This window comes from Papio anubis, chromosome 2 (assembly GCF_008728515.1).
Source record: "Papio anubis isolate 15944 chromosome 2, Panubis1.0, whole genome shotgun sequence".
Classification (NCBI taxonomy): domain Eukaryota; kingdom Metazoa; phylum Chordata; class Mammalia; order Primates; family Cercopithecidae; genus Papio; species Papio anubis.
In genome coordinates, this window is record NC_044977.1 from 97,307,219 (window position 1) to 97,320,168 (window position 12,950).

The 12,950-nt window shown below is 41.5% G+C and overlaps 1 protein-coding gene across 3 annotated transcripts in view; it reads right to left on the reverse strand.

Annotated features, from left to right (window-relative positions):
• Positions 1–309: 309 nt before the first annotated feature.
• SNRK (SNF related kinase) overlaps positions 310–12,950 on the reverse strand; it is a 66,761-nt gene continuing 54,120 nt past the window's right edge. For 2 of the 3 annotated variants that reach the window (XM_021934512.2, XM_021934509.2), the window contains 3 exons: positions 10,606–10,818; positions 7,970–8,104; positions 310–4,109 (listed from right to left, as the gene is read on the reverse strand). In XM_021934512.2, coding sequence (XP_021790204.1) covers positions 2,891–4,109; positions 7,970–8,104; positions 10,606–10,818 — 1,567 coding nt within the window. In that variant the 3' untranslated portion in view covers positions 310–2,890. The remainder of the gene's footprint in view (positions 4,110–7,969; positions 8,105–10,605; positions 10,819–12,950) is intronic. The other variant, XM_021934510.2, reaches the window with a different exon arrangement.

Sequence of the window (12,950 nt, forward strand, 5' to 3'; positions counted from 1 at the left end):
AGGAATGTGTATGAAGGAAGGGAGGAAGGCAGAGGTGAGAACTTGTGGCAGTTCCCATTGCTTCCCTTTATTCAGTTAGGCAGCATGGTGACCAGCAGAGTGAGGAAAGGAGATGAAATAGAGAAAGTATACTTAATGGGCACCCTGGCCCCACCTCTTATTTGTGGCCATGAGTTTAAACATAGTAATGCCTATACTTTTTCAGCCACATCTGGTGGTGCAGGCACAGGGCATGGAGGAGGCTGGGTCTAACTGAGGTGGGATCACACAAAGCTGCACTCATGAGAAGCAATACAACACAGGACACGGTTTATATTGCTGAACACCAATATGTCACTTTATTATTTGGATTTTTTCCCATTTGTCACATACCTGTCAATGTTTACACAATGAGGGAAATCAACCAGCATTGGAAGCAACTGACCAAATCAGTTGATAATTATGTACCCTCTTAACACACATCAATTTTCACTTGGTAGGGATTATCTTTAATTCGGTCTCACAGCTATTCTTAAAATTGGTGTCAAGATTGTCACATCTTTAAATACGGATAGAATTGCCAGAAGTACATAATTATATATATACACACATACAGAAAAATACAAGACTGTTTTTCCACAATATTTAATTTATACACTACTGTAACTCTATGCAACTTTTGAAGACAGGTTAAGGGGTACAAGTAACTGTTTAGAGCAAGTAAGTAGTTTGGTCCAATATTATCTTAATGTAATGGTTTTTCGCTCCCTCCCTTTTATGTGACGACATACTATGACATACAACACATGCACAATCATTCACTTATAAACAAAGGAGTAAGACACCACTCAGACTGACATTTGTACACCCCGAGGGTCAACCAAACAACTAATAAGGCTATAATACAGCTATGCAGCATAAATGGTCAACACTGCTGATCCTAAAGTGAGCACCATATATACATCTGAATATAAAAAACCATTGAAACCAAACACATATGGGTTAGTTAAAAGGTGCCATTCCAAGGCTATACATAATCACAGGAAAAAGTATTTACACTGCTTGGAAAACAGCTGCAACAAAGAGTTTATTGCCAATGCCCTTTATAAACTTCTCTCCTACGTTTAATACAGATGTTACGCTCACTATCTATGTGAACCACACATCTTATTTCTGGCCCTTTGTAAGATCCCTGCTCAAGAATTTCAAGCAAATATGTTCTATGGCTTCACCCACACATCTATTCTCATAGCTTTCAAATTATAAATACCACAATGAACTAGAGCTGTAGCTTAAAACGTATCTAGCCTAGGTCTAGAAAGTAAAATAAGTATTTTAAGTATCATTTTTACTTAGTTTAGTAAGTATACTGTGAAATTCAGAGTTCTGAGTAAAATATATTTATCCTAAAGTAGCAGAGTCAGTGTGTACTTGAAGAAACAGTGACCACAGCAATGCAGTTCTTTGGTGATCCGCCCACTCTCCGAATTACAGGACCAGATGCGTCTCAGTCCGTCACCTCAGAGACATGATGTGGGGCTAAAGAGTGGGGAAGGGCCCCGGGTCCCAGCCACATTCTATCACCAATGTTGCTAAGCACTGCTTTTAAGACTCCCAGGGCACTGCATGAAAAAACAGCAACTGGCCCCTTCCATAATTAGCAATTTGCAATATACAGTGTCCTACAAGATAAAATGCCACAACAGATGATTCTCTGGTCAAAAGCAGTCTTTGTACAGGAATAGGTTAAAGCAAGAGTTCTTTGATTATTGTTTTGGCAGGAAAAGGCAAAGTGAAAAACAATTCCAGAAAAAAAAAGTTACAAAGCAGGCTTTGTGCATTTTTGTTTGCTGTATGTGTGAATTTTACCCTTTTATGTATATTTTTCATTCAGAGCTAGCTGAGCCAAAGGATATAACTGAATGAAAATAACAAAAGAGATAACCTAATTACCAAACTCCTAAAAACCAAATCCCAGTAGGTTTTAATTCATAGGGTTTTAACTTTGCCAACATTTGTGTGCACCTTCTGTACTAGGCCTTATAGTTCTTCTATCTACATGGAAATCCTGCAGTGTGCCCTACAGGAAGGAATTTACACAGAGCATCTTTTTGTTCTGTTAGACAGACATACACTCTCTAAGTAGAGTTAAGACATCATCACTTCATCACATTACAAAATAAGATTGTCTGCTTGTAATTTATCACTACAGGGGAAGCTGCCTTATAAATCTAAGTACTTTATCTCACCTATTACAAAAACAAGGAAATCTTTTTCAGTTAAATTTTAAGAGCCCGAACTTTGTTTTTACACTATAGCTTAAGACAAACAGGTGTGGGTATGTTCAAATTGTTGTTTTAAGGTTTTCAGTGCAGACACTCACTGTCCTCTGCTCTGCACAGGCCATGGACGGCTGGGCGGCACAAGGTCGCTAGCTGGCTCTAGGCCTGTGGGCATCACAACGTTATTGCTTTGGTTCTGTCTCAGACACCAGAGAGTGTGTCTCAGAGCCCAGAGTTTCCACATCACAGAAGGTCAGGACAGGAATTCAGATTTTTCACAAAGAAAAGCATTTTTTCTCTCTCTAAGTTAAGTGCAGAACATCAAATTTCTAAGTGCTCCATTTATAAGAGGTTCCAGATATACATCTTAATTTAATCCTGATCATCCACATTAAAATTATGAATGTAAAAATTACATAATAGGCTTTTCGGCTGAAAAAGAAAAGAAGTGTCTAGCAGCATGCACAAAGACCATGCATTGTCACATCATCAGGCGAACAAATGGAAAGGTAATAAATAATTGCTCCTAACGCCCACTTTAAAATAGTAAAACCAAATGGGAACAGTGAAGTGAGCCGGTCTTCACTGCTCTGAGCAGGAAGCGTGCTAGCGGCCAGATGGGGCCACAGTCAGATGACGTGGCAACAGCTGGCTGGGCTGGATGCACACAGCAGCCCCTCCTTAGGGTTCCGCTGGATGTTCACAGAGATGGTCTTTTCGCACAGAGGTAGCTGCAGCACATTATTTTTCAGGTTCTTGCTCTTTATCCGTTCCAATTCAGTGGTGGTATCTGCCATGTGGTCAGAGAAAAACTTTATGCCGCCCACTGCAGGGGCCTGCCCTGCATTCCCTGTGGAGCTGATGCACATTTTCCACGTAGATTTCTCTTGGACTTTCACACTGGAAAACGACAAGCCATTCTGTGGATCGATAATGTACTTGGTGCTCCCATGAAGCTGGGAACCGAGGCAGAGGCTCATGAGTTTGAGGCTCTCAACGAGCTCCCCAGCACTGCGAGAGGCCAGCTGCATGGAGCTGCTGGGGCCGGCACAGCGGCGTGTGGTACCCGATGTATTGGTGGGGTTGCCACCCGAGCCGCTGGAGGGGCTGCCCCCACCAGCATTGTTCTCGCTGGGGCTGGCCTTGTCCGCCCCTCCGCTGGCATTGCTCGGCTTGCTCTGGCCTCCGCCATCCCCCTCACTGCCAGGGGGCCCCTCGCTGCTATCCCGGCGGTGCCAGGAGTAGGTGAACCCACTATCTTTATCGAGCCGCCGCCGGCTTTCAGAATCATCATCACTGGTCTCCGAACTACTGCAGCTGGAGCCCCGGCCCTGACTTTTCCTCCGGTGGTAGCGTTTGTGAACTGTACCTGGAGAAGCTATGTTCATCTTTAATCTGCTCAACTTGGGAGGCAGATTCTCATCCATGTCAAACTCATCATCAGATTCCCCTTCCTCAAAGATCTGGTTGAGGACGGGCGCGCTCTTCCTGGATGTCAGGCGGTTGGTCACAGATGGCTTCCGGCGCAAAACCACTTGTGTTGAGAGGGACATGGGTTTCTTGTCCTCCTCATCTTCCTCTTCATCTTCTTCCACCCTGAACAGACACTTCCGCCCACTGGCTGTGGGTTTTAAGCTTGCGGGTGGCACCGTAGACAGTGCTGGTCCAGCCAACTCGGGGAGGTCATCTTTCTTAGCCGAGTCACACAGGCCTTTGCTCCTGTGGCCATTGAGGACACTGTCAGCAGCCCGAGCAGGAGACTGAGGGACAGTCGTGTGGGACAAAGGAGTGGCCGTGAGGTCATCCTCAAGGTCCTGGGGCACATCAATTTTGGTTGGCCATGACTGCCTATGTAACAGATAGATTGGAGGGGGGAAAGCCATATAATCATTATGCAGATGATAGTAAAGTACATCACATCAAACTTACTGGGACAAAATCTACAGACTTAAAGAAAAAAGCAGCAACCCTGCAAACCCATTAAACATCCTGTAAACATCAGCAAGGCCACCAGAAGGGCAAATGTGGTTTTGAAACATGGTTCAGTTTGTGGCTTATTGGCCAAGTGACAACTTCATCACAGCTGTCAGAAAAGAAAACAGGGCAAAGAGCTACTCCATCTTTTCTATACAAAAGCTTTATACTACAAGATAAATGTTTTTTAAAAGCCCATGGAGGCTATTGGCAAAGCAAAACCTGAACAGCACACGTTGTGTTTCTTTGGTTCTTAGATCACAACCTTTAAAGGTATATTACTACAAATAAAATTCACCTGAAATTTCCAGGGCTCCTGATTTTACCATGGGGTAAGAACTTGGCGTTTATAAAATGAAATGGAAACAGTTTAATGGATCTGAATAGAAACAAAAATTATATGTGTAACACGTATACATTATACAAAATCATATAAAAATCTCTTCTCCAATTAAAAAACTCACTAGGTTAAATAAAAATGTCTGTCTTTTGAGACAGGGTCTCACTGTTATTCAGGCTGGAGTGCAAGGGCATGAATGCGGCTCACTGCAGCCTTGACCCCCGGGGATATCAAGCAATCCTCCCACCTCAGCCTCTCGAATAGCTGGGACTATAGGCGCACACCACAGTGCCAGCCTTAAATAAGTATATTTTTAAATCCCCATACAAGAGTAGTGAATAGCAAAATTCGCCATTATTTAAACTTTCATTTTATCTCCTAACCTGGAGTTGCCAAAGTAACAAGAATACTGCTTGGTTCCCAGAGAAGATGAATTTTTTAAATGAGGCTCTCTAGCTGCTATTCTGAATAAACATCTCTGAATGGTCAACTATCCTCTCTCCCCAGGGGGCATAGTAATATAGTTATAATAATAAAGGCAGGAACAAAATTTTACCAGTGGCCACTGTATGTGGAATATCGACTAGACTTGCTATGTGCACAGGTTCTTGTTTTGCACAGGTTCTCCTTTAATAAAATAAACGTGTCATTAAGAAAAACATTTAAATTTGAAGCTAAGAAGCAGTATTCTCTGAAGTGGTCATAACCAAACAATGGCTAACACTGTGTGGCCACGTCCTGCTTCTGGGTTAACTTCTTGATTTTCCATTCCAGAACTCTCTGGCTGCAGTCTATGAGATGCCTACCCTGCTATCTGGCTCCTCCCTAGAGAGTTCCAACAGTGCTGTCCTGGGCTCTACAGGGCAGGCTGGAGGAAGAGTCTCTGGAGTCTGCAGACAGGCCCCGGACACAGTCATAACAGTTCTCAATTAGAAATAATTCTAAATGCCTAGGCCCTTCTCTCAGACCTCATGTTCTTCCATACAAATGTCTTGGGGCAGCCCTACAATTATTCATATTTTTAACAAAGTTAATGCTACTATATCTGAAACAGAATCCGTTCTAGAATTTCAGAAACCTTAAGCTACTTGATTTGACAACTCCCAAATACCACGCCACCTCACTGCTGCAGGATCCCATCTGTAGCAATGGGATTTCAGCTAAGCCACATCTTATACCTACATCCTGAGATGGCATCTGGGACTTCATTCTCTAGTGGAGTCCCTGTGTTCTCGCTCAATTCCAGGTCTAGGACTCTGCCCCTGGACTCCAGAACCTGCAGGCCAAATCCCTGTTTCTTTCTGCCTACCGATCTGCTTGCGAAGACACCCAGCCCAGCTAGGAGGCTGGATATCAGTCTCCAGTTAACCACTCATCTCAACCAGCCTGTCACCAATTCTTCCGGACTACCCACTGGTGCACACAGCATGTATCTGTTCTCTGTGGCTGTGGCTCTCACTGGCCTGACCCTTCCTTCCAGCTAGTTGCCATTTTAAATACAGTCTCCTGACTCAGTCCAGGTTTCCACCTCCTAGGTCATTCTGACCACAAGGCATACCCAGCAATGGAACCAAAGGAGGTCCAGGGTCTTGTCAATAAAGTTACATTGACAACAAAGAGAAGGCAAGTCAGGAGACACTGCCACTGCCAGTGGGTCCTGTGCCGTAGAAAAAAAGGCGCTCATAGCTTCTCCACTTCAGAGTCCTCATGACAGCAAAAGGAAAACAGTTCAGAAAGCTCTAGTATTTTAAATTCTTTTTATTTTTAATTTTTATAGAGACAGGGTCTATGTTTCCCAGGCTAGTCATGAACTCCTGGGCTCAAGGGATCTTCCCACCTTGGCCTCCCAAAGGGTTGAACCACTGTGCCTGGCCTACTATTTCTTTATAGCTAATGTTGGTCTCACATATACAATCAGCTTTAAACTGAGTTCTGGTATGTTTCACTGAATAGAAGAGTTCAAATCTAAATATTCTCTCCTCCAGAAGCCCGGTGGTAGCGCCAGTCTCGGTGCACCTGGCGAGTAGTGATGATCTGCCTTGGGGTTACTCTTTCTTGCCAGGGAGCTCGGGTCAGGACTAGGTTGACCGTAACTTCTGAGCATCAGTCTCTGGTTTATCTCATCCCCAAGAATCCCCTCACTCCCTGGGTTTAGTCCTCTTCTAAGCAGACACTAGACAGTGTGCCTAGTTTTTATTACAGAGGAATGCATCCAAGAAATGAATAAAGTTACTAAATTCATGTTCTAGTTAAACTAGACCTAAATCTTTACTGTTTGGCAAGCTGGGAATGTTTCCTCCCCCTACTCTGCCACTCCACCCAAGCAACGAAGTTCACATGGCGAGACAACTGCAAGTAACTTAAAATCGAAATGGCTTTCTTAATCTTTTACAATCATAATATTATTATTCACAATAATATTCACACACATATATTCGTAAATATTTGGAGGTACACACAGCTTTACTCAGAATCAGGAGCACGCTTCTGTTTTTGAACTACAGTTCCATGGGTTACTTTATCTGAGTGCATAAACTTGAAATAAATTTCATAATGATAATGAAAAAAGTAAGCCTTTTCCATGCTTTGATTTTAAGTGGAAAGTTACTCTGGCAGAAGAAAAAGCAAACCGGGAAGGCTGGAAGAGAGGAGGAGGAGGAGGAGGAGGAGGAGGAGAGAGGGGGTTAGAAAAGGCTTGGGGAGCAGCACGTTCTGACTTTATTGAAGATAATGGTGGTAAAATATTCCCAGCAGTGTCGGCAAACACACAAAGCCCTGGTTCTAAGTGCTTTACATATGTTAATTCATCACTCCTCTCCACAACCCCATGAGGTAAATAGCATTGTTACTTTTGTTTTACAGATTGGGCAGCTAAGTCATAGAGAGGTTAAGCAACCTCCCAAGGTCAAGCAGCTAAGAAATCAGCTAGCTAATGTGACTATCCAATTCTGGATATCCTGAGAGAACACTGTGGCATAGCAATACTCTATTTAATTTTAAAAATTACTTCAAATAACTGAGGGAAAATTCAGCCTTGTTCCTAGAATGAAAAACTAAAGAAAATAACAGATTAATACATGTTGGAGTTGGAAGAATTTAATGAAAATAACTAGCAAGACACTCTGGCGTGAGGCTGCTTCTCCAAACATGTTTTCCTGACCATGCCAACAGACACGGCCCGTCCCCACTGAGCCCAGGAGGGGACGGCATCCCTGGTGACGAGGGAACCCAGACCCTCAAGTACCCCCAAAGAGCCCATGTGTGGCCTCTCCAATGAGGCCATCATCACTGTTTGTACTCTCTTGCCCCAAAGAGTTAGGAAGCATTAAAAAAAAAAAAATTCGCTATTTCAAAACGTTAAACTTACTAAAATCAGTGAAGATTTTTTTCTCACCTAAACTGGGCCTTGATATTGCTCGGGCTTGCAGATCTGGTCTGTATTTCTTTCTCTTGCTTTTCTCTCAGGATCCTTTCAGCCAGCAGGAAGTACGTGGCTGTGATATGGTTATACCTGTTGGTTTCCAGGGCTCTGAGGAAAACAAGGTGAGAGCAAACGTCAGCCATATCAGGAGGTTTTTTACAAGAAGCAGAACTGATTTTTAAAAGTACAAGCAAGTTAAATTCAATGGCTGGAATCTTTAAAATTATGCAAAAAATGCAAACCAGAAAAAAAATCAAACTAGTAGCTATTTAGGTCACTCAAAATTCTAAAAACAACTGCATAAAAATGTTCGTATTTTTATGAACATTTTTCATAAATGAGAGAAAAATCCAAAATGCCAACAGCAGCTGAGTTAGACATCAGTTTTAGACACTTAAGATAATGAGTGCACGCATTATTCAAAATCTGGATTTGTGTGTACAGTGTTTGTTCAGGCGGCTTACTTGCTTCCACTAGAAGTGTGAAATGAAGACGAAGTCTGTGTTACATGAATGTGCACTGAAGTACTAATATCAGTCAGAAAAATTAGAAAATGTTTTTATTTTCATACTCCTTCTGCATTTACTGGCAATTTAGGCACTACAGAATAATTAAAGAAATTGAAAGTATGTCACCATTAATTGCTGTGAATAAGATCAATGTAGTCATTCATCCATTTAAAAAGTAATGCTCACCGAGTACCCAGTCCGGCTAGACACGGTGCTGGGACACAAGGCCCAACAAGGCCCACAGCCCTGCCCACTCTTTTGTAGCTGGCCTGTCACAGGATATACTGGGGCGTGCTTTGGCGGATCCCACAAGGCCAGGAAATATATAACTATGGTTTTCAGAAACTTTCTGTAGTTACTGAAAATACTCACACAATGAACACTTAGGAAAGAAGCAACAGCAGACACCCATTTTTCAAAATGTACATTGGGGTCACAACTAATGGGGGCAGGGCAGGCTGAGGCATGAGATTCCAAAGGAAGTATCCAAGGTAAAATTCAAGGGTAGAATGACTTACTGGTTTCTTCAGCAAAGTACTGAATACAGGAGTTGGCTTGGGTTTGGAAATGTATTGTGAGACAAAGGTGTGTGTTGGAACTCAGGAGTCACCCTCAGAATGAGCAGCTTCTTAGGATGTGAGCAGCAAGCACGGAGTAAGGCTAGCTGAGGGGACAGCAAGACTGGCTCGCCCAGCTATCAGGAAACCAGCAAACTGGCAAACTGGAGTCACCTCAACCATTTAAATTGTACTACCTTTTGGATTTATAATTGAATTTATATTAAGTAGTTCTAGATGACACTACTGCATGTATATATGTTTTAAGCTAAGAACAAAAGGCCAGTTCAGAGAGATATAAACAGCCTTTTACCACTCAAAAGTGAAAAATCATTTTCTACACATTCCAAAAGTGAGTAAGTGTAGCAGAAACAGCAAGTGTCCTGTCTTTGTCACATGTTTAGGTCAGTTAAGTAGCTGTGAGTCAATACTATAAAGAATCATAATACATTTGGAAACTTACAGAAATTTGTACTTAAACCAAAATGAAGAACCTGAGTTTATTTTTATAAACCTTTCTTTCCATCAATGTAAAACACTCTAAAGTGTCCTTTAGATAGACACTGCCCTTCTTGGGGATCAGAGCCTTCCAGTGGGCATGCGTGTGGCAGGAAGACACACGGCAGGAGTCTGCAGGTCCAGCCCACAGGATTCTCTTCCCCCAAGTCAGGGAACTGGATCAAATCCCGAAAGGGCCCTCCTGATGGAAACCCCTTTTTTTGCCTTCTAGGGCATACTCTCTTTCCAACATACCCAACTGTTTCATCCAACACATTAAATAACCTTTGACCTTTAATTTGTGGAAATATTCCTTATTTTTACAGTCAGGACCTCTTACAGAAATTAATCATTATCAGAACAAAGAAAATGCATTTTTTCTCTGTATTATCTTTGATTCCAAACTGTTTATTAAAAACTGGCTTTGGTTTTAAAGGATGTAATTAACAACTTGTATAACTTGCAGGCTCCAGGTGGCTGCAGCAGGGTCTCTCAAGGGCCAGATAATAAATATTTCAGGCTTTGTGGGCCATGTGGTCTCTACCACAACCACTCTGCCATTGTAGCACAATGCAACCACTGACAATACTTAAATGAATGGGCATGGCTGTGGCCCAATAAAACTTCACTTATAAAAATGTGTGGCCGGCACCATTTACCATCTCGTGATTTAGAGGACTCTAGGCACGTGGTACTGTTCTCCCTACTCACTGTGGGGACCAGAAGGAGACAGAGGAATGAGAATAGTGCTACAGATAAGGTATATACTGGGATACAAAACAAGCTGTTTCATTCCACCCCTACAGAAAGGGAAAAAGGTCACAGCACTCACTGACACTACCCAGCAATGGCTTACTTGTTCACTAGCGTAAAACCAAAACACCAAAAAAAAACCTGTGTCAGACCCTGGGCCAAGAACTTTAGAGATAAATGACACAACTCTTGCCACCTATTACACAGGTGTCCAAAGGCTGTGTTAAGTAGAGAGAGCCCATTCCAAGAATCCTAAACCTGTGGCCCCCTGTACTGACAGGCATTGACGTACTCTACAATGGCGTCTCGATCCGCTATGTCCCCAAGCACCATGCGCTGAATGATGCTGTTGTGCTCCTCTTCCGAGAGATTTTTGTATGACACAAGGGGAATGTTATACTTTGTGGCTGGTGAAGGGTCCACTCCCTGAAGCCAAGGATGATTTTCAATCTCTTCTAAAGAAGCCCTTCTCTTGGGATCTCTCTGTAGCATCCGTGTGATCAGGCTGGAAAGGAAGGTAAGTCCATTGTTAATGCAAACTGCTTGCAAGGATTAGTAATGATGGATCATTTTATTAATAAAAATGATTTCCTATACCATCAATTAAATTAGGTGCACTAGTGGTGGCAGTGGGGCAGATGGGAATAATAAAAATTTAGTACCACTGTAGTCATAAAATAAAAAATCACAACCTCCAGGTATACTGATAAGCCAAATGCACAAATAAGAGCTCCCTATCATCTAGAATTAACTATAGGTATCAACATCTGTTCTTGAATTAACTGCTGGCTTAGTGACATACCAGAATCAAATTCAATGATCAGCAATGACATACAGAATAGAGTACACAAGCCCACTTCTGCTTCAGAAAAAAATGAATGATGCTTCTGATGAAGACAACTAAAATACCATGTAATTTTTTTTATTTTTTATTTTATTTGAAACGGAGTCTCGCTCCGTTACCAGGTTGGAGTGCAGTGGCGCGACCTCGGCTAACTGCAACCTCTAACTCCTGGGTTCAAGCGGTTCTCCTGCCTCAGCCTCCCAAGTAGCTGGGACTACAGGAATGAGCCACCACATCCAGCTAAGTTTTGTATTTTTGGTAGAGACGGGTTTCACTATGTTGGCCAGGATGGTCTCGATCTCTTGACCTAGTGATCCACCCGCCTCAGCCTCCCAAAGTGCTGGAATTACAGGCGTGAGCCACCGTGGCCGGCCCATGTAATGCATTTTTAGGAAAATATTTTATTTAAAGGCACCATTTTGGCAGAATAAATAAGTAACACTCAGCAACTAAAAATGAAGTAAAAGCAGAACCCTTATGAAGTGAATGACATCTGCTTCAGCTCTACAGGCTATGTTGGGTGCATATAACAGAATATAATGTGTAAGGCCTACTGAAGGTAGATAGTACAACTAGAGTCCTTGCAAAGAGCTAGGACTGCAGCTTCGATGTGAGGGTAAATGAAAAATGAGAAACAACTTAGAACTTCTTACTACAAGCCGGTCCTCACACAAGTCTGTGTTCCAAACTAATGATATCTGTGTAATACACAGAAGTTAATTTATAGTGCTTTCAGCTGGAAGTACTCCTGCGCAACTAGTAAAGTAAATATACAGACCCCTCCTGTAGGAATGTAACTGAAAACCAGCCTCAAAGAATTCTCCAAATAATATTACAAAGAATATCAGTCAAAAACACAAAAGAAACAAGTTACCAATAGCAAGACCTCAGAAACAAGCAAACTCAGAATGCAAATACTTCAGATACTGAAATTTTCAGATGTAAAATGTAACTGTGTTAAATATGTTTAAGACATGAAAGAGAATCTTGAAAATAATATAGCCAGTGAACTAAAGATGATACTTTATACTATAAATAAAGCTACTATACATAAAATTACTAGGCAATCGAGAAAAAACTAAATAGGGCTTCTAAAATGAAAAATAATCACTATAAAAACAAAATCAATAAACAAAATTTAAAAATGAGACAGAATCAATGTAAGATAAAATTAAGGAAATAATTGTATCAACAGACTGAGATAGGAAATATAAAACAGTTTTATAAAAAGAAGAGGACAGAGTGAGGGAAATGAGAAAATCAGGAAGAAACTATATTTGAAAAGATAATGGCTGAGAATTTTCCAAAATTCATCAAAGAGCACAAATCCTGAACCACTAAGCCTAATGTATCCTAAGCACAATAAACAGAAAATCTTAAAGCAGCCTAAGTGAAGACAGGACACCTACGCGGAGATAACAAGATGATAAGATGGGCAGCTGACTTCTCAACAGCAACAAGAAATGCCAGAAAATAGTGGAATAGTATCTTCCATGAGCTGAGAGAAAATAACTATCAACCTAGAATTCTATACTCAATGAAACCATCTTTTAGGAGCATACATAACTTGAAGACATTCCAAATAAAAACTGAGAATGCTTATCACCAACAGATGTTCATCCAAACAAATTCTACACAATTTTATTTTGACAGGATAGTGTGATTCCACTTGGAAGGGTAAACAGTTTCTGTCAAGCATCTGGGTAAATATGAAATTTTTAACTGTGTAGAATGATAATCATATCTAATTTGTGGCATTTGAAAAATTATTAAAATATTGTATGGTAGTTAAA